General features: G+C 36.9%; 2 protein-coding genes across 2 annotated transcripts in view; both read right to left on the minus strand.

The window, feature by feature from the left end:
• Positions 1-4,547: 4,547 nt before the first annotated feature.
• On the minus strand, positions 4,548-9,757 carry LOC101311087 (7-hydroxymethyl chlorophyll a reductase, chloroplastic-like). Its single transcript, XM_004297882.1, has 18 exons — positions 9,563-9,757; positions 9,391-9,475; positions 9,068-9,179; positions 8,492-8,576; positions 8,364-8,405; positions 8,150-8,228; positions 7,581-7,632; positions 7,423-7,485; positions 6,988-7,085; positions 6,313-6,348; positions 6,171-6,232; positions 5,899-5,926; positions 5,568-5,647; positions 5,354-5,423; positions 5,180-5,237; positions 4,893-4,954; positions 4,718-4,812; positions 4,548-4,638 (listed from the first exon to the last, which is right to left on the minus strand). The coding sequence occupies exons 1-18, from the start codon at positions 9,745-9,747 to the stop codon at positions 4,548-4,550; spliced, it is 1,383 nt and encodes a 460-aa protein (XP_004297930.1). The 5' UTR covers positions 9,748-9,757.
• Positions 9,758-12,017: 2,260 nt separating this feature from the next.
• The window catches only part of LOC101305650, a 10,576-nt gene continuing 1,056 nt past the window's right edge, over positions 12,018-21,537 (minus strand). The window contains exons 2-13 of the mRNA XM_004296480.1: positions 20,799-21,489; positions 20,104-20,684; positions 19,144-19,263; positions 18,837-18,902; positions 18,156-18,266; positions 17,764-17,840; positions 14,895-14,962; positions 14,216-14,329; positions 13,866-14,026; positions 13,610-13,678; positions 12,895-13,050; positions 12,018-12,506 (exon numbers count right to left, since the gene is read on the minus strand). Coding sequence (XP_004296528.1) covers positions 12,426-12,506; positions 12,895-13,050; positions 13,610-13,678; positions 13,866-14,026; positions 14,216-14,329; positions 14,895-14,962; positions 17,764-17,840; positions 18,156-18,266; positions 18,837-18,902; positions 19,144-19,263; positions 20,104-20,684; positions 20,799-21,489 — 2,295 coding nt within the window. The 3' untranslated portion in view covers positions 12,018-12,425. The remainder of the gene's footprint in view (positions 12,507-12,894; positions 13,051-13,609; positions 13,679-13,865; positions 14,027-14,215; positions 14,330-14,894; positions 14,963-17,763; positions 17,841-18,155; positions 18,267-18,836; positions 18,903-19,143; positions 19,264-20,103; positions 20,685-20,798; positions 21,490-21,537) is intronic.

The following is a 21,537-nucleotide window of genomic DNA, read 5'->3' on the forward strand; positions in this document are numbered from 1 at the left end:
CTCCAAATTAACCATATATTGAAACTCACTCCATATTCCATACTATTCAAGTTCAGTTTTCGAAAAGAAGAACTGAAATTTATGAGACTACAATTAGATAATAGATAAAGTGCAATAAAATTTTCAGCACAACAATACCTAGAATTGCTTAAGTCAACTTAGTTACAGCCCATAAATGAACAACAAAAATAAATGGAAAATAACATTATTCCTTACACATAGGATTACCATTTAGGTTACCACAACATTTGCAGACTTCATCGTTAACACATTCAACACAAATATCCATAACCCTCACCTTTATAAATTACAACATTAAAATCTTCAACCGGTGAATCATATCCTTCTTCTTCTTTTGGAGCAATAACTTCCTTTACACCACTATCCTTTTTGGCATTGCTACCTGAATGTTTGTTAAACAGAAGCAAAACAAACAAATGTTAGGGCCCAGAAATATATTTCCCAAGAGCAATAGAATAGAAAAATCATGTCACCTGCTGAAATGTGTAACCAAAAAAAAAAAAAACAGAGAGCCTGAAATAAAATAAACTCTCTAGATATCTAACCTTTAAACATAATTCTTAAAACTACACTCAAATCAAATCAACTATGATATTGTGTTGCACACACAAACTTGTATTGGAGAAAAACAGCAGGTTGTTTCCTTTTCGTCCAACTAGCATTTCTAGTATCAAAAGAGATTTTCCGAATGAACCATCAATAAATTAACAAGGATAAACTTGTAGACAAACAAAACACATAGGCCAAGCAAATCTAGAAAAACTTTTACAAATTTTAAACAACCAAACATTAAAAGCATACCTTTATTTTCATTTTGCTGCAGCACCAAAGAGGATCCATCATCTACCATTGGAGGCTCCTTGTCCTGAGATGTACTGTTCCCATTGCCAGCAGCTATTAGCAAATATTAACACGATATCATAAGGAGAGGGTTACGAGAACTGGCAAGATTGTGTAGGTACATCACAAGTAAATAGTTAGATAAATGTATATATATACGAGGAGGATTATTGTAACTCACTACAGCCAAATACACGAAAAAAAACTTAGGCAACTAATTCCCAACAAGCAGAAAGGATATCTTAGGTATAGCTAAACAGTCTAAACCATAGTAGACTAAGTGCTTAAACAAAGTCCATTTTAACCAGTCATATCTGAAACTTGATACGAATTTTGTTACCAACGAAAGCATGTAAATTCCCTTGTGAATTTTATGATATTAGCTATCTAACTTGCAAGCACATTTTGACAGATAAAGATACAAAGAGAGACTCGAATCGAATACAACTATTTAATGAAATCGAGATCAAATGTTCAATATAAGAACAAAATTTACTAATCTTTCAAACACATAAGAAAATCAAGCAAACCCTAAATCAAAAACGAAGAGCATGTATACTGTGCTCATCAAATTCTTCCCTTTGGCGCTTTGACTGCTTGGGGCTTCTTATCTCGTCGTCCACGGCGACTTCATCCACTCGGCGTTTCGCCGGGAAATCCAAATTCAGGTTCCGGATCGGGACGTCGGTCATGTGAGAGAGAGAGAGAGAGAGAGAGAGAGAGAGAGAACGAACGCGTCTCTATTATAAGTTTTTTGTGTTGGTGCAAGTGCCGAAATTACAGCTGCATATAATCTGGTCCGATCAAATCTTCGCAAGTACGGCAAGATTGAAGAATGATATTGGGTGTTTTTTTATTTATTATTTTTGTTTAGGGACTGATCACCCAAACTAGGGATCAGTTTTGTGTAGAAAAAATAATGTAGAATACACAAAAGGTAGCCTCTCCTACAGAAAACCCAACATTTGAAAATAATTGGACATCAATTTGTCAAATGGAAGATGAGGCTTATTCTTGTAATATCTGTATTCAAAATTTATATTTTTATTCCAAGGCAAACTGAAGAGGATTCTCTCTCTCTAGGTACACTAATAAGGAAGTTGGATTCTGTTTGCTCCCTGGGTGTGCTGATCATAAATAGAAATGATGGGCTTCTGTCACCCCAATCTAGCCCAATAAATGTTGTGGACCCTCGTCCACCAGACCCCAACATCACAAATGTGGTCAAACTGATTCTGACTCAACTGTTTTCACAGAAATAGAAATAAAAGTTCTCACAGACCCCTCCCATGTTGCACATGGAAATATGAAATCTGGAATATCCTTGAGGCTTGGGCAGGGCACATGCTCATTCTCTCCAACATCTTGACAAAATGACAAGTAGAATTTACTTCATCATTGTAATCATCCTATTGTATTCTCTCCTGAAACAAAAAAACAAAAAAAAACAGAAAATTCAAACTTTGTTAAGTAGTATTGTTAACGCTCTTAACCATATTATTTCAAATTTATGTCATAAATCATCAAATTTGTAAAAATTGATTTCTCAATTTATGTGCTTATAAGTCGACAAGTTGTGATACTAGATATCTTAACTAGAGACGCAATCTTCCATATAACTTGAGCTCTCTAGTTGAGAATGTTAAGAATTCCTCTCGATACGTAAACCTTTGGATATTAAGAGTTTATACTTAGTCCGAATCAACTTATATTTTAAAGCGTGTGCTTCCGTAGCTCCACTTGAACAACATATGCATAACCCAAGAAGTTGGTCAGTTGAAGCCTTTGGATATTAAGAGTTTACACTTAGTCCGAATCAATTTATATTTTAAAGCGTGTGCCTCCGTAGCTCCACTTGAACAACATATGCATAACCCAAGGAATTGGTCAGTTGGAGCCTTTAACAACAACATGACATGTTTAGTCCACCTAACAAAACCAACTGAAGCTTTACTTGATGAAGACATTAAACCATAAAAAATGTATTACAAGGTGGAAATGGTCTTTATATATTATGGTAATCGGTAGTCTTTTAGTACGTGCTTGCTCAAAGGACAACCCTCGTGAGTTCCCATGCTGTTTTTTGTTTCAGAGATATCGATCAAAAGCTCCTATTTATTCAAAGTTTCAGATAGAAAATTGGCAAAGAACAAAAACAAGAAAGTTGTAGAAACAAAAGCTCACTGTCTAACTCTAACACTGCTACATCACCACAAACTCGAATCATATATTACAATGAAAGAATACGATTCACTCCTTCATGATCACATATTGGTATGCTGCTATTATTTGTGGCTCTTTATTATTCAGACATCAGAAGCCCCTATTTATTCAATTTGTCAGTTGCCAGGCGCCACTGGATTTCCAAGGTTCTCATCATCATGATCAGCCATGGTCGACAGAAACCTCTTACACTGAAGGCGTCTCTGCTACAGAAACTGAAAACACATGGGGAGGCCACCCCCCATATCCATTTCCTGGTCATTCATTCCACCTCAAAATTAAGGCCATTCCTCCTTGTTTGATTTATCACTGTACATCTATTTCCTTTGGGGACCATAACCTCGTACTTGGTCACAACATAACCCACACTTCATCTTCATGTCTTCGGGTGAATTCATAAGTATACTTTTTCTTCTTTTTTTTTGCGAGTTTTATAGATTTGAACTTGTGACCTTGTATAACCGAAAGTTCTCGTGTATTTGTTTCATGCGAGTTTTACAGGCTCCACACTTCAGCCTTGGACACTTCAAAAGAGCTAAAAGTACGTTTTCAAATGAATATTGCTTCCCACACTATTGCTCCACTTCATGCTTAGACACTATTGCTCCCCACAAAATGTATTTTTAGCTCTTGATTCCCCAGAAGTCCAGAAGTGTACATGGAGGTGTGAACGTATGGCCGATGAAGTGAATAGTCGAGTCATTTTGAGTTTTGTAGTTGGTTTTATTATGTACCTCGTAGTTGCAATGAGGTTGCACTAGCAGCTACATCTATGTAATTCCCTACTTATTAATTGGTTGTATTCATCCCCTGAGTGGTTGGAGTCGACTTAACTGATGCGAGTTAGTCTTTGAGTCTTTTTGTAGGGTGTGTCTGTGGTTATATTTTGTGAAACCACTATGGCACTATATACTCTTTTGCGTAGTACCTTAGTCGATTGAATGCATATTCATATTTGATCAAAGAATAAAGAGACATTCTTTGCAAGTTCTTTAATTTCATTGCATTTTGCAGTCAATATAATCTTGATATATGTTTTGGCCGAATCATGAGCAATGCTCGAGGTGTCTTCATATAGCACACACCATACTGTCAATTTATCAATGCAATTTCCTTGTACAGTGAAAGTTAATTGTTTTAGAACTTTGAAAGACTGATTAAGTTGCTAGCTAGGTAGTGCAGCTGTGCAGTTGAAGCCGGTATCATAGAAATTAGAATATAAAACTGGGTGTACTGCCAAACCTATCCTGCGTTCATGTTATCATCAGAAGCAAAGAGGGGAAATCAATTACCAAAATCCCAGTAAACATATACATCAACCTGAGTGGAAAGATAGGACCGTTCAAGCTAAAGCATATTACAATCACTACATGATTGTTGTATACTTGTATACAGAGATCGGATAGAATAAAAACTTTCATGTACGCTGAAGTTCCCCTTCTGCATTTTACCAGCTAATTCAATCACTTGGCGGAAAGCATCTTATCAATCTCACCATTCTTGTTGTACATATCCACAATTTTCTTTGCAAACGAAGGTATATGTCGATCAGCTCTGCATGTTTCATGTTTTAGATATAAAAATCAATCAACATCATAACTCTTATAGGTAACAAAATAACTGAAAGTTGCACCTTTCTTTTCCCCATGTTCGGTTAATATGCAGATAGTTCCTGATGGTATGGTAATCAAGTGAATAACGAGCAAATTCCAGCCCCTTGGGACCAACCTGTAATAAAAAGACGAGTAAAACAACAGTTTCCATGTTTTATTATCTTATGTTACCGGTATGCTTCATGTAGTCTTTACCAAATTTAGCAAGAAAGCAATCACGTTGCCAATGAACTTTGGTGCAGGATCAGGACCCCTACCTGCGAAAAAAAAAAAAGATTGTAAAACTTTGTAAGCAGCATAGATTTTGTGAGTTCTTTAGAATTTCAAATGAACAACATTATTTGGAAAAACCAAATGACTAAGGAAAAATGCCCTAGTTTTAACAAAACATACAGTGCCTTTTAACTAAATAATATTATTTTCCATTCCTAAGCTGCGACACAAACCCATTAAAAGCATCATCATGAAGGTGCTACACATACCCATCTTAGCAGTATCATCTGCCTTAACTGTCTCCAATACAAATGGTCGGCGATCACCCTGAAATCAGTTATATGCTTAAATTAATTCAAGCAAAGAATAAAACTGTGGTTTACCTACTAAATTTCAGTTTTAAAAGCACAGAAAAAGATATAGGATAGGAACAAGGGTTTTACACTACTAGTCGTAGGAGTAACTTCCAGAAGTTTTTCAACCAGACTAAGCATCTCTCTTCCACGTTCATTTCTGTCATTTAAAGGGTGACAAGAAAAGGGAAATTTGAGTTCTTTACCACAACAGAAGAATGAAAAATCAATAAGCACACTAGAAATGAAAACTAATATAAAAGTCTAAAGATCTACGCAACTCTCAGCAACGATATTATATTACCTTACCGTAACATACTGAGGATGTTGTGTCATGCTGATTCCAGAATATTTCGGCACACCCATGTATCCAACCACTAAATCCTGAATAAGGTGAGACATATGAGGACCTCCATACATATAAGGGTAGAAGTGTAGATATGCCAAACAAAAGCATTGTTGTATAGTAATATGTAAGACCCTAAATAAGCAACTGACAAAATGCAAGTAACCATGATTCACACCCTATACTAGAAACTTCAATATTCACAATTAGAATATATTCAAACTACACCGATCAAAAAAAAAAACAGAAAAATTGCAATTCTATTAAGAAATAAAGAGATTAAACTTACCGCCAAACCATTTGTGTAGTCAAAGCAGCTGAATGCATAAGAAAATGGGACGCGTCAGGCAAAAAACTAAATGGAATTGCAAACAATACGTCACATTGGATAATAGTAAAATTGACAACCTCTTTATTGATATCAACAGAAGTCAAATGGCATATCGTATTATTCAACGTTATCTCACTTCACAAAAGCAACTATTACTTCTAAAGTTGGAGAATCTAGTTAAAAGATTTCAAAAACTACCAGGTAGGATGAAACAAGGAGCAAATAGTTACCTATAACAAGAAGGAGCAATTACATCAACTAAATCATTCGCTGGCAGAGAGAAATAAGGAACCTGCTTCATTAAAATTTAAAACTGGGTGAATTAGCATAACTAAGCATCAATCTGAACATACAGAAATTTCAAAAATTTACCTCTTCAATATGACCATCCAAATGCTTCAAGTGAACCTACGAAAAAATTATGGAAATAATAATAAGCAGACAGTAGCAGCCTGTCATGAAATGCTCAAACTTGAAAACCTTAGCATAGAAGAAAGTCAAGTACTGCAAGACAATCAGATTCCATTTGATTTTGTATATACATATCAACAGGTTGATGAGCCCTGCTACAAATCATCCTAAGAGGAAAATAAAAAAATAATTGAAATCTTTCAGAGAAGTATTGAAAAATCATTCGTGTCCTCGGTAGATCCACCATCTTAAAACAAGATTCCTAATATTGTTGAAGAAAGAATTTCTAATGACACAAGTTCACACTTTAAATTACATTCATCCTAAGAGGAAAATAAGAAAATAATTGAAATCTTTCAGAGAAGTATTGAAAAATCATTCGTCTCCTCGGTAGGTCCGCCATCTTAAAACAAGATTCCTAATATTGTCGAAGAAAGGGTTTCTAATGGCACAAGTTCACACTTTAAATTACATTCCTCAGACCTTGGATTGTACTGAAAGTGAAATCCACCTTTATTTATTATATTTCATTTAAAATATTAATATTTACTATATAGCATACAAGAGAACATCTTAACACAAGCCTTGTCATTTATGATTATAAAGCACGTACAAAAATAATATTTCAACACAAACCTTGTAATCTTGCATAAACTCGTAATGAAGAACCGTCTCTGGTTCACTACTAGCAGCCTTTAAAAACTTATCAAGCCCTTCACGACTCCCATTATCCACTGTCAAATCATAGAAAATAATGGCATTAGTAGTGATACAAACTATCTACCTCATTATTTAAGTTGTCTACACAAAAACTCAGGCATCATATATATGTTGACAACATACTTCACTATTACAAATAATGGTGCTGTAGTTGCTGGAAGATGATTATGTAAAATTAATGATGTATTGGATTGAATATCTAAGTAGTTTTTCAGTATTTAACATAATATAAGGACTAGAATTTGTTTTTATTTTTTTCTGTGGGCTAGAGTAATAGACATGAATAAATTTGAGGGGCTAGACAACTCAAAAACTTGAGAAAAAGTAAATGAATATAATGCTTTAACTTACCACAATTTGTGCCTAACACATACAGCTTCTCCAAATTGAGATGGTGCTCCACAGACCTCAATGCTGCAGTTTAAGAAATTACTCTGCATTACAATAGTGCAAGTCACAACAGAGAATAGCTGAAAGTATAAATTGCAAGTTATATCATAATTTGATACCTTGCACCTGGCAACCCACACCACAGAATAGAAGTTTCTTTACACCTGCAGCCTAATTCATTGGGAAGAAAAAAAAAGCGTATCTTCTTCAAATTTAAAAAATAATCTGATAATAAAGGTGTAGCAATAACTGAAAATTGTGTGAATGCACATATTTTCACAGAGGGAACAAATTAAACGTAACTTGCACATTTTATAAGTTGCAAGTTATAGTTCAGATATATCATTCTCTTTTATCTACAGCTCAAACTCCATCGCAAGAATAGGTGTACATCAGGAGTAATGTGGATAAAATGCAACAAACTCTTAACGGTAGAGGATTAACAGCGCCGACAGAGGAAAGTGCAAAAGATGGCCTAGACGATTTGTTTACAATACCCTTATCCACCTATGCCATTTCAAGGCTTAACTGATTAAAACTTAAAACTTTAGTTTCTTTTTCATACAATTGATTCTTTGCATTGTACTCTTAGCAAAGTTGCATCAACAGAAAGTCAGCAAAGCATGTTGGTTAAACAGCACAGGGAAATGGTAAAACATCTGTCAGTAATAAAAGAGAATATCAGCACCTCAACTAGGGCAAGGGTATTCAGATTAGGTGATAATGTTGGCTTGACACCTTTAGCAGCTAGAACTTCTTCAGGTGTCCTATTGAGAAGACAGTGAAAATGAACAACAAATTAAAGATGGCATGACAATAACCAAAATAAAATTTTATTGACAAATAAACAGTAGAAGAATTATGTATCCAAGGGATTCCAAGCAAATGTTAAGTATATCTACCTTGCTAATACAGGCATTGGTGAAAATCTGTCCTCTGGGTCACTGTGATAGTGGAAATAACATAATTATTAACATTCTAATAGGAAAAGATGGGTTTTGTATCTACTCTAATAAATTCATGCCACAACCTCTGTACACAAATAACAGCTTCTACCATGCCTGATTTTAGCATTTCTATGGCAATGGTTGTTACTATCCCCGTCCACTGAGCACCTACCATCAAAGAAGTCACAGTCACAGTGACAAGCAAAATCAAATCACGAAGAAAAGATGTATAACAGAGCATTTGAGCTTGAAATTAGATACGAAGATATTAAAGCTCGTGCTCAAACTGGCAGAGTAGGTAGACCGTAGAGGCCTAGTAATGATATATGGGATGACTGCCATTTCCAAAATATTAGTTTCTAGAAAATAACACTTTGAATGATCCGAGCCACAGACTATATTACAGCATTGTTCAACGACTTGTCCAATTCAGCACACCTCATCAATATTTCAAACCTTCAAAGCATATTGCCAGTTTTATTAATTCATACTACTTCTGATACTTACAAAAATAAAAATTGTGTCATTCCAGGATCATTAGAGAATAAAAGGACGGGCAAATTACAACAGTCCCTATGTTTTACATCAAAGCAATGTTATTGTCCTTATAGTGACTGAGAAAACCACTGAACATGTAATTTTATTTCAGAAAAACATACCTTCAACAGGCTTGGTCTTCCGAGCATACAACAGCTCCTCATAGACACCCAAGTGCATTTCATCTAAAGAATCCGGCTTTCTCCCTCTACCATGAACTACAGGTTCCAATTCCTGAATGCCAAAACACAAGAATCTATAACTACCAAGAAAACGATAGAATTCAATAAATTACTCGGAGATTTAATGCTGTAAATGAAACAACTAGAACCTCTGTGCATCAAAGCACAACCAGTAACAAACTGATCACATTAGTTAAGTTGAAAAAATAAAAACCATGCTTTCTAAACACGCTAACAAACAGAGAGATGGAACAAGAGCTCACTTCAATCTTGGACATCCCATCTCCCAAAAAAGCACAGGCTTCCTTAACATGGGCAATGTAGTAAGTATCACACAAACCGCAACGACTGCCAAACACAACAACAATAACAACAAAAAGGTTCAAACTTGAAGTGAAGTTTGAGATAGGAAACAAAAGTAGACAGACCCTTTACCTGCAGTGGTCTTTAGCTGGGTAAGTGCCACCTGGAGGGATGGGTTTGGAGCGTTGTCTCCAGTCCTCTCTGAGCTTGAGTTTCTTTGAGTTTGAGTTATTGGGTTTATTACCTTTAGCGGAAGATGAAGATGATGAGGAGACTATGGAGAATGAAAGAGAGAGATTGGCAATGAGAGAAGACATTTTGAGAGTGAATGACTCTCTGCTGCATTATGCTCAGGCTCTACGCACCACACATATTACTTGTTCTTCCTTTTCGTCTCAAACTGGCTGGTTCGGATCCATTTTGAGGTCCGGCCCGAGTTTACAGTCCGACCCGTTTTTTTATATGTTATTTTTGGTAACATGGGGCATTAAGACCCTAAACAAAAGGAAAAGATCAACTTAGAACACATTTTTCCCTAAGAACTTCACAGAAGGAAATTTTGATTGATAATAATAATATAGATTCTGCTTTGGTACTATCTAGTGTTCATCAAACCAAGTTTTGTGAGGGTGATTTAGAAAATGAAGAAACCATTGGTCATCATACATATGCCCAAATTGATAAGGTGAGTCCTCTGAGTTCCTAGTATGATGAGGATGAAACTTTGGAAGATGAGAATCTGCTCAAATCTCTCTCGAAGTCTCAAAAGAAAAATTGAAGACCAAAAAGGATTCACAAGACCTTTACCCATAATCTCATAATCAGACTCTTGTTGTGCGCCTTGATTTTTGATGTGATCGGCTCTCTACTCTTCTTGTTCATGTTTTGGTTGCCTTTTGATTTTGTTATTTCTTTTCTAAGAGATTTTGCCTTCATGTCCCCCTTTTAGGTTATATCTTCTTTATTTAATAAAATTTTGATTGCCAAAAAAAACTTCACACAAGGAAAGATTGATAACTTGGTTGGTCCATGTAGATAGCGCCTATGTTAGTGTCCAAACAACACTTAACCATGTTAACTTCTCAGTACACATGAGCTACAATACATTGTTCAAACCATCTTTTATTCGAATACAGCATTGATAATATATACTCTTCAGAGGATGAAAGTTGCCTCCGATGCTCAATAGCTGAACAAGAGAGTCACATTCCACTGTATAATTGTAGGAGATTTTAACTGATAAGCCATCTGAAAACCAATGAGCATCCCCCAAGCCTCACCAAGCCTCAATCACTTTGTCACTTTGCCATAAGCCATGTATGAAGAAAAACTTTTTATCCAGGTTCCATTCTGATCTCTTAAGCACACCCCAGCACCAACGTTACATTCTATGGAATGCTTTTGCTGCCGAACACAACGCAGGTCATTGAAATGATCTCGGAGACCCACCAAAGCACGAAAGCCAGGATCTTTCGGAGTGTTTTTCGCAAGAAAATGTGTATTACGTGTTACCTCTATGTATTAAGAGAGGCTTGAAGTTTGGTCTCACTAGTTTAACCAAAAAATAAACGTCTCACTTTTTGTGAGAATTGTTTGCCACTGCCATCGAAAAACAATGTTTCAACAGATGTCAGAAAAGGAAAAAAGAAGCTCGGATCGGAAAATAACCTGAAAGATGCATTGATCCAAACCCTAAGTTAATATGATGCTTCATATCTCTATTAAAAAACTACAACAACAAAAGACTACAAAGAAAAGCCTCTAAAGCAGCCACCACCAAAAAATCAAATCGGTAGGCAGCCTGCACCTGAGGCGGAAGCTGAGAAGACCAAGAAGTACAAAGAGGAACAGAATGTCCCAAGTCTGCCAATGCATCAGCAAGGAAATTTGCTTCTCTCCAGATATGTTTAAATGAGACAGACTGAAAATGGGTTGTTAGAGCAAGGATGTCTTGAACTAAAACTCTTATACGCCATGGACAATCTGATCGCCCTTGGAGCACATCAATTAAGATCTTTGAATCCGCTTTAATGAAGAGAGGCTGGTCTGCAGCTGGATCAAACCTTCTCTCAGGGCATGAGCTTCAGCAACTAGCACATTTACAAAGCCAAGATTTTTCGCAGCAGCTAAGAGGGGGTGTCCTTGAGAATCTCTTACGACAAAACCAGCAGCAGTTTTAGGTGAGTTTTTCACTGAACCATCATAGGTTAGTTTATTGGAATTGGGAAGGGGAGGAGACCATTTAATAATAGTGGTAGGATCTATGATTTTAGGAAGAGGAGCAGAGTTAACAAGACAATATTGATGCAAGTGAAAAGCTGATTTGTAGACTGTCATGGGAGACAAAAGGAGTCTGTCGAAAATTAAGATGATTCCTGGATTTCCAAATATAGTAGCAGATGTTAAGGATTTGAGAGAGAAGAGTAGGCTGAGGTGTTCGAAGAAAACATGTATTACCCAACCATGGTTTTCCCATTCTGTATTTATTATGGTTTAGTCAAACATTTCATTTCCTTGAGAACAGCAATCTTTTACTATGCTCTTCTTTTCAAAATTTCCTACTAATAACCACATACAACATAAAAGTGATCAAGTCAGTTGTTTCATTTCTTGTAATCACAAATACAACAAGTACAACACTTCAAGTAACAAAAAGAATGAGACATAATACAATCTCTCCTTTGTATACTGCTTCTAATCCTCTCTTTGGGTATCCAATTGCCCCCTAAATCTACAGAAGTTCTAAATCAAAAACAATTATACGAGGACTTCAGTCATGTCTCAGGGAAATGATAGCTATTATATGGATATAAAATTTAACCAATCAATGGGAAGGCCTCTCAATTCATGAACATATTTCTACTTAAAGAGAAAAAAGAATTGGCTATAAATGGACTCAAAATATACAAATTACGACCTCTGATACATCAAGGGAGAGAAGGAAAACAAAACCAGAGCTTATCATAGGGACTAACGAGCTTTACCGACTTCCATGTCACAGAAGCTTACTGGTTCTTCGTCTTGATGGCCCGCCGGGAAAAAGTTTCATAATCCATCCCAGGACTCTTTCCACTACCTACATATGAGAGTAGAAAACAATGATATTACTTTCATGCATGCAGGAATTATGATAAAAAGAATGAACAGTGCGGGCAGGAAAGAAGGAAAAGCTTCCCATGCATGCAGGAATTATTATAAAAAGAATGAACAGTGCAGGCAGGAAAAAAGGAAAAGCTTCCCAGCATCGGGAGAACTCCACCGATTACATTTTTTTCGTTTTTACTTTTTCTTGTAAAAGGAGACCATTATCAGCTTGAATCTGAGTATACATATGACATTTTAATCTCGTTGCTACCCATTGATTCAAAATAAAAATAAAAATAAACCGAGAGAACTCTATTGTTTCAGAAAAGATAGTGTATCTGGGCACCCAGAAAAAATGAATTCAAACAAAAGAAAAGTACCTCATCCCCTTCATCTGCATATGGAGTACTGTCAGGCACATCGTGTGATAAAGGTTGCCTGATTGGAGTACTCTCATTAGCCATACTTTGGGCAGTCAAAAGCTCTAATCTCTGAGTTTGAGCTTCAAGTTTCCGGGACAATTCATTATTCAGTTCCTTCATTCATGAAAAGCAAAATAAGTAAACATTAAAATGTCGCGAGACCTCAATTTTATCTGTACACTAGTTCAACATTATGAGCCAGACACGGATCAATTTATAAGAATTCAAGTGCCAGCTAACTGATTATTGTGACTTAAACTCAAATTATCCTGAGTAGAGCAACACAGCCTTGAAACTGCAAACAACACAAACATCCTGAAACTTGAAGGTATTCAACCGATACCTCATATTCTAATTCCTAAAGGCAACACAACCTGAATTTCAAATTGCATGTAATGCTATTGGCATAAGCATCTAGTATCTTGAGCATGGGATAAGCATGCTCCAAAAGCTTCACAGCAAGATAACCGCATGTGCTTCTTTTGGCAACAGTACTACGTAAGTCATAACCCGTATTAAACAGTCACTACCTTTTCAATGATGTATCAAACATCATGGCCACAACCCAGAAACATATCTAGCAATCCTGAAGAAACATTCCGTTCTTCACCTTAAAGGGATGGATTACAAAGAATAAAAGAGAGTATATTAATATAAGATAGAAGTATGCTACCTTCAACTTGGAGCATTGAGATGTCTCAGATGCCAAAGATTGTATCAACTCTTCTTTCTCTAATGCTAGCTGCAACAAGAAAACTCTGGTCGTGATTATGCTTGCTATACTCATCGATCTATTTCACTAGTAAATCTGTTAAATTGCAACCAATAATGGGGCTAGATTTTAATAGCAACTAGATTTCAGGGCAAAGAAAGGATATAATGATCAATTGGTTGACCACCATTCAAACAATATAACAGGTCGAAGGTACCTCAGAAACTAGTGTATTGATGTTGTCAATTGTTCGCATCTGATCAGGAGGTATATTTACAGATGAAACCTCAAAACTTGACTGTCCATTTTCAGGGAGCATCGAAAAGCTGGAGGTATCACGCATATCCTGGTCTACAGTCTCGGGACTGACCTCATTTGCTTCAACTAGTGAATCTAAGACCCAAAAAAGAGAAACCAGAGTCATATTTTCTCTATGAACTTGAAAAGTCATCACTTGTACAGTTATTTATAACTCAGTAAAGTTAATGTTTGCACACTGTACTATGTACTTCTGAAGAATAAGCAATGAACTTCTGAGAAAGACACAGCAAATCAAGATTTGTTTACCTAGATCTTCTGTAGAAGTAAACACATCTTTCTTTTTAGTAGTACTCTTGCTAACATCAGCTTTCTTTTCATCAGTGGACGCTTTCCGTAGCATAGACTGCAACAGCTTCTTCTCTGTACCAGATAAATAGCAACAGATATGTGTAAGCATTACAATACTATCAATAATGAAAAGTTCAAGTTAGTATAACAGTTAAAATTGAAAAATCTGTACGGTCTATCACAACAAAGCATACAGGGACAAAGCTAGAAAGAACGAAACATATGGCACCCAATCAATCATTGCAAAATAACCTGCCCTTGTTTGTATGCCAAGGACCTCTGAGAGACCTTGCAGCAAAGAAGGTGGAAGAACCATCAATCGAAGGGCCTAAGAAGTGACTACATATATCATACTACTTCCATTGCTGTCCAGCAATCCCGCAATCGTATAGAAACAAGTTTCTGCACAGCTAGAGTTACTATCAAGTTCTTCTGCTACATGAACTCCCAAGTCTCAACTTTATTTGTTATTAAACTAAGATAAAAACTGCAACTTGGCAGAACTCGATGGATCAATACAGAGTTTCGTTATCAGTGATGACTCCAGCATTCTTCATTTTGTTTGTCCATAAAATAGCTTAAACCTTATTTTCAAAAAGTACAATCAACTCATTGTGCACTATACAAGCACACTTACCTTCTTGAAGAGCACTGATAGTTGACTGCAAATCCGAACGGTCTTTTTCAAGGCTAGACAATCTTTTTCTGCAAAAATTCAGTATGAACACTCATTTTCAGAACTTCGTGAAAAGATATAAAGAATGAAATCTTAATCAAGGAAGATAAATAATTGTATGGCAATGGAAGGAGGAGTCCAAAAGACCTCCCATCAGCAGTACTTTCTCTCAGAAAGCTACTAGCACAAAGCAATAGTCAGCATACTTAAAAGAGAAAAAACTGGCTAATAGTGATAGACACTACACCAAGAGTTTGCTTATGTAAAGCCTACGAGGAAACTATCCTTCCACATTTATAATGCTGTGGCACTTGCCCAACAGTATGCAAAACTATCCTTTCAGATTTTGTTATACATGGCTACTGGAACTAGACATTACATAAAACCCTTAGGTGGGTCAAGAAGATACCATTGAGGATTAATTCAACTGCAAGGAGCACCAAACAAGACTGTCAATGACATATAAAACTAAAACCATTTGGTCACCGGAATTTAATTCTATGATCCAAACATATCATTCTTTAGATTCTTATGCAAGGATGATTACTGCAAAAAGTCAACCAAATTGATCACCATTTGGTCATCTAAACTGCAAACAACTACAACCCATCGGATAAAACTGAAATGAGAGTGTAGTCAAACAGCTAAAGGGTGTCTGCTTTAGCTGAATGTTTGCGTAAACAATGCTTGCAAAGAAAACGAAAGAGCCACTATAGGTTTTTCTGAAGTTTGTTATCAGTGATTGTGTTTTTTTGAAACTAGGGTATCCGGAGCTTTGACCTGACTAATCCCTAGGCTTCCCGCCTGACCCCACAAAATGTAAGAAACTGGAAACTCTAGCAATTGCTAGGTGGGTACCATGGGAGAAAACCAAGTGTCTGACCACTACACCAACAACTCTTAGGTTAAAGTTTGTGCTCAGTGATTCAAAGAGTGATAGCAGTCAGCAATACTGAAAGAGGTCAGAGAGGACTGATTAAACCAGACCAAACCAAACCAAATAGTTCAAGCCCTCCCATATCAATCAATTATACATCTTAGGGATGAACAAATTATTAGAAATTGAGCTTCAATTTGGAGTGGCATCATTTTGAGAAAGTTCTAGTATTGACAGAAAGAGGTGGCCGCAGTTGGCCAGACCCTAACACATACAAACAGCAAATTTATCAAGGGTGGTTACCCTAATGTTTACTTACAAACTAATTTCAGAGATATATTGAAAAGGTGAAAATACAAAAATTTTGATTGTCTGGGAGATACTTAAAACCTTTCAGACAGGGATCACAATCTCCACAAATGAGACAACAGAGTGATCAAACCCATAATAGTAGTGCAATAGGTTACACTGACACCATGTGTGATTGGCCTCACCCACTAACAAGCACACTCTTATCACAATCATTCCCATGTGGCATCTCACACACTAGTACAATGACCCTTTACCCTATGATCACTTTGTCTCCCACAAGATGCAAACCCCTTTGGGTTGAACCACTATACCTTGGTCCTTATATCTGATGCATGCATAAGCCAAAGGGGCACCAAAAGCTTGTAGAACTTCTGCTACCATCTCACCGATGTGGGAAGAGACAGCGAAGCCTTTCTCATTCCTTGCCCGACCATCCTTCACCAAGAAACTACTGTTGTGCAACAGAATTATGGACTTGTAGTGATATCATATTGCCGATAGTCTCCCCACTTAACCATCTTAGCAACACTAAATTTGAAGATTTATCACCTTGGGGAGTTAGGGTATGGTACTATCACACTTAAACCACCAACCTTTATTTCTGAAGTTGTTGCATCTCTTTTCCGATGTGACTTTCAATTTCCACATCCTTAGCTTTAGTCAAGTCAACACAGCCCCAACAATTTCCTACTTGCTTAAATGCAACCTACCTTCATATCATGGTCAACCTTGCAACTACACATTGGTTAGACTTTTTCCAATGTAGCTCACTCCACTTATCATGTCCTTCCAATTATGATTTTCTTTGGCTTTCCGACCCGCTCCAACTTGCTAGAAATTTTTCGTCAAGTCCGCTCTACCTATAAAAGATCCTAGATCATTTGCCAGAGTCCACCTTGAAGGACGTGTCCTAGCTGGCTCTTATAGTAATATTACGTAACAAAATCCACATCCATGTGACGCTCCAAATGGTAACATATAGTACTGATATTCTCTTACGCTAAACCACCTCAAAAGGAATTGATAATATTAGGAGTAAACCACCAGCTTATATTCCTAATATTGTTTCTTTTCAGATTTCAAACAATACCTTTCCATATCCTTGGTTTGCATCAAGCTACGCAGCCCCAACAACCACCTCTTGCTACATACTCACAAGGGCCACCCATTGGTCAAATGTCGTTGGATCCAGCACAAACCTACACCAGATCCCCAGCTAGAAACCCGGCCAAATGCACCCCTAGCAAGCCCAAGCAGATTTACTTTTAGCATCCAACCATGAAGCAAAACTTCGCTCTTTACCAAGGCAATGGTTGTGGCTAACCTATCAGGCACAACAACGTAAGTCCAACAGATAGGTCCTAGGTTACTATCATATCCTAAGGGCTCGCCGTCCACTTCATTCCTGACGGATCTGACTCTTTACCTTGGCACCTCATCGCTCATAAAAACAGACAAATCCTGCTCTTTACCCCTTACAGTCTATGTATCTCTCCCAAGTGATAGCACCCATTAGGGGTGAACCACTATATCTCGGTCTTACCTGTGATGTGCTTACTTTACCTTATACCTTGCCAAGGGACCCAAACTTGTGCTAAAACTACAAACTCATATTTGACAGCAACAAAAAGAAAAGCTTACTTGTATGAAGATATTTCGGCTTGTGAGTTCTCCAACTGCCTCTCCAGCTTTAGCTCACTTGACCTTAGTCTGAGTGCCTACATAAATCAATATAACAATTTCAACTTAAAAAGAAAAAGAGCAATTACACACTGTCAAAAATGGGCAATTTTCCACACCTCACTTCTGTCAGTTTTTGCACAGAAATAAACATGAATACTTGGATATACTTCTACATATGCAGAGAAAAACTAGTTTTTTTTATCCCATCCATGGAAAACATATCATATATGTTTGTTCTGATATCAGTAAAATTTGACCTATATCTCAATTTCTTCCTACCTAAATAAAATCAAAACAGTGGAGAAGTTAAATGCAGTCCTAAAAGCCAACATACCAAGAAGAATCACTACCTTCTCCTCCAAACCAATAACTTCAGAAGCCAATAACTTGGAACGTTCATCGGCTGCATTACATTCTAGCTGGGCATTTGCATATTCATTTCTGACGGCCTCAAGTTCCACCTATTAGAGGCAAGAAAAATTCACATCAACAGAAGATAAACTGAAGACAACTGATAGGTGATACACCATCCCATGCGATCAATTGACCAAGAATTGCTTCAAAAGTTTCAGAACATCATCTTTATTTCTGATAGGCTCAAGATGGTGGAAAAAAATATATATGCCCATTTTTGCATAATTTGAAAGTAGTAACGAAATGTCCAAACAAATTCAGAATGGCAGAAAGATTTCAGATCCAGAATACAGCCTAAGAGAATAAAGGCTACTCTGAAATAAAATAAACGAATCAGTGCTCCTTCTCTAACAGGTAAAATTTACAACCAAACACTGTCAACTCTTTTATCCAACAATCCCTCGTACTAGTTATGATATCCTTCCCCATTTATTAAGTTAAAAGTCACTAACAATTTTCTCCCAGCTACTGCACCAATTTAGGCATTCTCTTATCATTACGACATTAAAATATATTTTATATAGATCAACACACACACACACATGCATGTTATTTAGTCCCTTCAGATGTAATGAGATACAGAATGACCAAAATAAAAAGGGATTATCAACTCTAACCATGTGGGCCTTGATCTCCTCTTGTAACGTTTCCAAGTCAGACTTTAGTTGGTCAACAACACTTCTCTGGAGGAGCAAACAGAAAAAGTAAGATTGAAGTAATGACATGTTTAATGATCTTTCCAGTGGATGTCATAACTATTATACAAGAGAATATATATAAGAATAGTTTTTCAAGAAGGCAGACAGAAACTCATACCAAGATTTACATCCATATTTTATATATTACATGCTACTCCTAATGCACAGACAAACTAAACAGAGACACAAATATGATGCCTTGAAATATCATGTCATGCAAACAAACCTGTTGGTTATAAGTCTCTGTCAAAGAAGAATTTTCAGAAGCCAATGACTCAGCTAAAGAACGTGAAGCCTCAAGTGCTCGTTGCAAAGAAAACTTTTCTTGTGTCAAGTCTTCAATGTGCTGCATAACATAAACAATAAGTGCAGAACATACGTTATCAAATAATTATTCCAAGCAGAGCTCAGCAGTGCAAGTTTACAATTAAATTTAAATATACAAAAAGTAAAATTATCAATTAAAGCTTTCACTTTGCCGGTATTCCAATCTAAGATCTTCCACAAAAAATAGAGAATTGTTGCTCACAAACTATAATTCAAACACAGGATTGTAACTGAAAGTCACTTAACTAGATGACTAAGGAAATTTAGCACGCAATGCTTTAGAAACATGAATCGTCTCACAGAAAAAAGGCCAAATGGATCAGATGAATAGGTATTGGCCTGGTAAATTTATCCTTCTCAGCTATATAAAAGCTATTTTCCTAATAGAGCAAAGGCAACCTTGAGAATAATACTAGAAGCACACATGATCCAAATACCTTCCTGATGCAATTTGAAAGATAGGTGCTCCAGGCTCAGGCTCCAACTGTATAAGCTAGCATCACTATGTTAGAGGAGACTTCATTACAATCTACATCTCTTCATTTTAACTGTAGCTATGTTTACCACCCCTCAAAGTTGCATCTCACAACCATGTCATCAGTATAACTTGAGGTGAGGTTTAACAGTCAACCATATATTTCCATCAGAAAGGAATCTATGAATCAAATTGCAAGTCATTCCTTTCCTATGTGATGCTTCACGTGTATTGAACAGGGGCCCATAGTGACCAACTATTTAAATGCTTGAGGACATTTTTAAGTTCTAAATTAGATTCATGTATTTATCTTTTAGATGGAGAAGACATAGAACCAGAGGACAATGTAAATATTCAGCTGCCGATAATAATGGAATACAGTACCTGTTCCAAAGCTGCAAAATCGTCATTTTGCTTCGATGAATAAAACTCATGTTTTCTGTCCAAGTTACTCTCAACTATTGGCCTCTGCTGGTCCACCCCAGCACTAGAAAACAGTGAAGACTTATTGGAATGCTCGAATGAATGAGGTGCAGCGGGTCCATCGTCCATAGATGGCTTATGGAAAGGCAATGATCCCAGGAAGCTCATGCCATTTGATTTAGAACTGTTGGAGAAATATGACTCCTCAGGTTGAGCTTGTTGAAAAGGACTCCCGGAAGAAGCTCTGGAAACATTAAGAGTATCGAGGAATGATGGGCGAGATCTCCTAGAACTAGAATCAGGTGTAACTGACTCTGGCTGTACATAATTGGACGAACTTCTAGCATCATATCCATAGCCAGTGGATTCATATGTTTGCACTTGTGCACTCTGCAAGCTAGACATACCACTTGCAGAGCTACTTAGTCTTCCTTCTCCAAATCTGAAAGTAACTGGATCACTGAAGTCTGCAGTACCACCACGTATGCTTTTCCCAACTTCTTGAGCATACCCTCTTGCACTGGTACTAGGTTCAATCGAGTCTGTCTCATAACGTAAATCCAGTCACAATCTTGCTCCAACCAGAGTTAGTGTAAACAAACACTACAGTTATCAGATCAAAGAAAAACATGGAATAACAAAACCAAATATATTACCTTGATTAAGTGAAGATGATGAAGGAGGGCCACCAGCCATTGTGCTGAAATTACTGGCTTCACTTTGAAGAAATGTGCTGACAGAGTTCTGAGGTGAGATTTTTGCAACAGATTGTTGAGAAGTACCCAAACCCGCACCAACAGAATCACTAGATGAAAGTTTTTGTTCAGACTGATTCCCATAAAAGCTGAATTGTCTTGTGTTGCTTTCAAACTCTTGACTTGCTTGTGGACGTAGAGCAATTGGATGGTTAGATGTGGGTCCATATGGTGAAATACCTAAGGTACCAGTATCTTTTTCAACATCATTACTCATCTCTTTTATATCATAGTTATCACCAACATCTGAGGGTCGAGAAAAACCTGAGACACCATATCTCTTATATTCTTGATTTGCAGAAAATCCATTATAATCATTTACTGAAGGACTACTGTGTGCATTATTTGAAGAAGCATGTTCCTTTTTTTGGGAAAAATCAATGGCAATGTCACCGTTGCTCGATATTACAGAAGAAGCTTCAGTATAACCACCACCAGGCCCATCAGATGTACCAGCTCCGTCAGACACTGTAACTCTTACAGTTTCTACAGGTTGTTTCTCATTTGAGCTGACTTCAGAGCCATTGACTTGGCTAGAAGATGAAGCCTTCTTAGCTCTTTCTGCTGTCTTTTTCTTACGGAACTCCTCCAGCTGCAAGAAAGAACAGGAAGAAGAAAATGTTGAGCAAGCAATCATACT

The sequence above is a fragment of the Fragaria vesca genome, linkage group LG4, assembly GCF_000184155.1.
Source record: "Fragaria vesca subsp. vesca linkage group LG4, FraVesHawaii_1.0, whole genome shotgun sequence".
In the NCBI taxonomy this organism is placed as follows: Eukaryota; Viridiplantae; Streptophyta; class Magnoliopsida; order Rosales; family Rosaceae; genus Fragaria; species Fragaria vesca.

What these genes read in the sequence shown, in the direction of transcription:
- LOC101311087 (XM_004297882.1), bottom strand. Translation starts at nt 9,747, where the DNA reads ATGTCTTCTCTCATTGCCAATCTCTCTCTTTCATTCTCCATAGTCTCC. An exon ending in TGGATGGTCATATTGAAGAG is followed by an intron (nt 6,233 to 6,312) that starts GTAAATTTTTGA and finishes TTAATGAAGCAG; the next exon opens with GTTCCTTATTTCTCTCTGCC. An exon ending in TTGCTTTCTTGCTAAATTTG is followed by an intron (nt 4,813 to 4,892) that starts GTAAAGACTACA and finishes TTTTTATTACAG; the next exon opens with GTTGGTCCCAAGGGGCTGGA.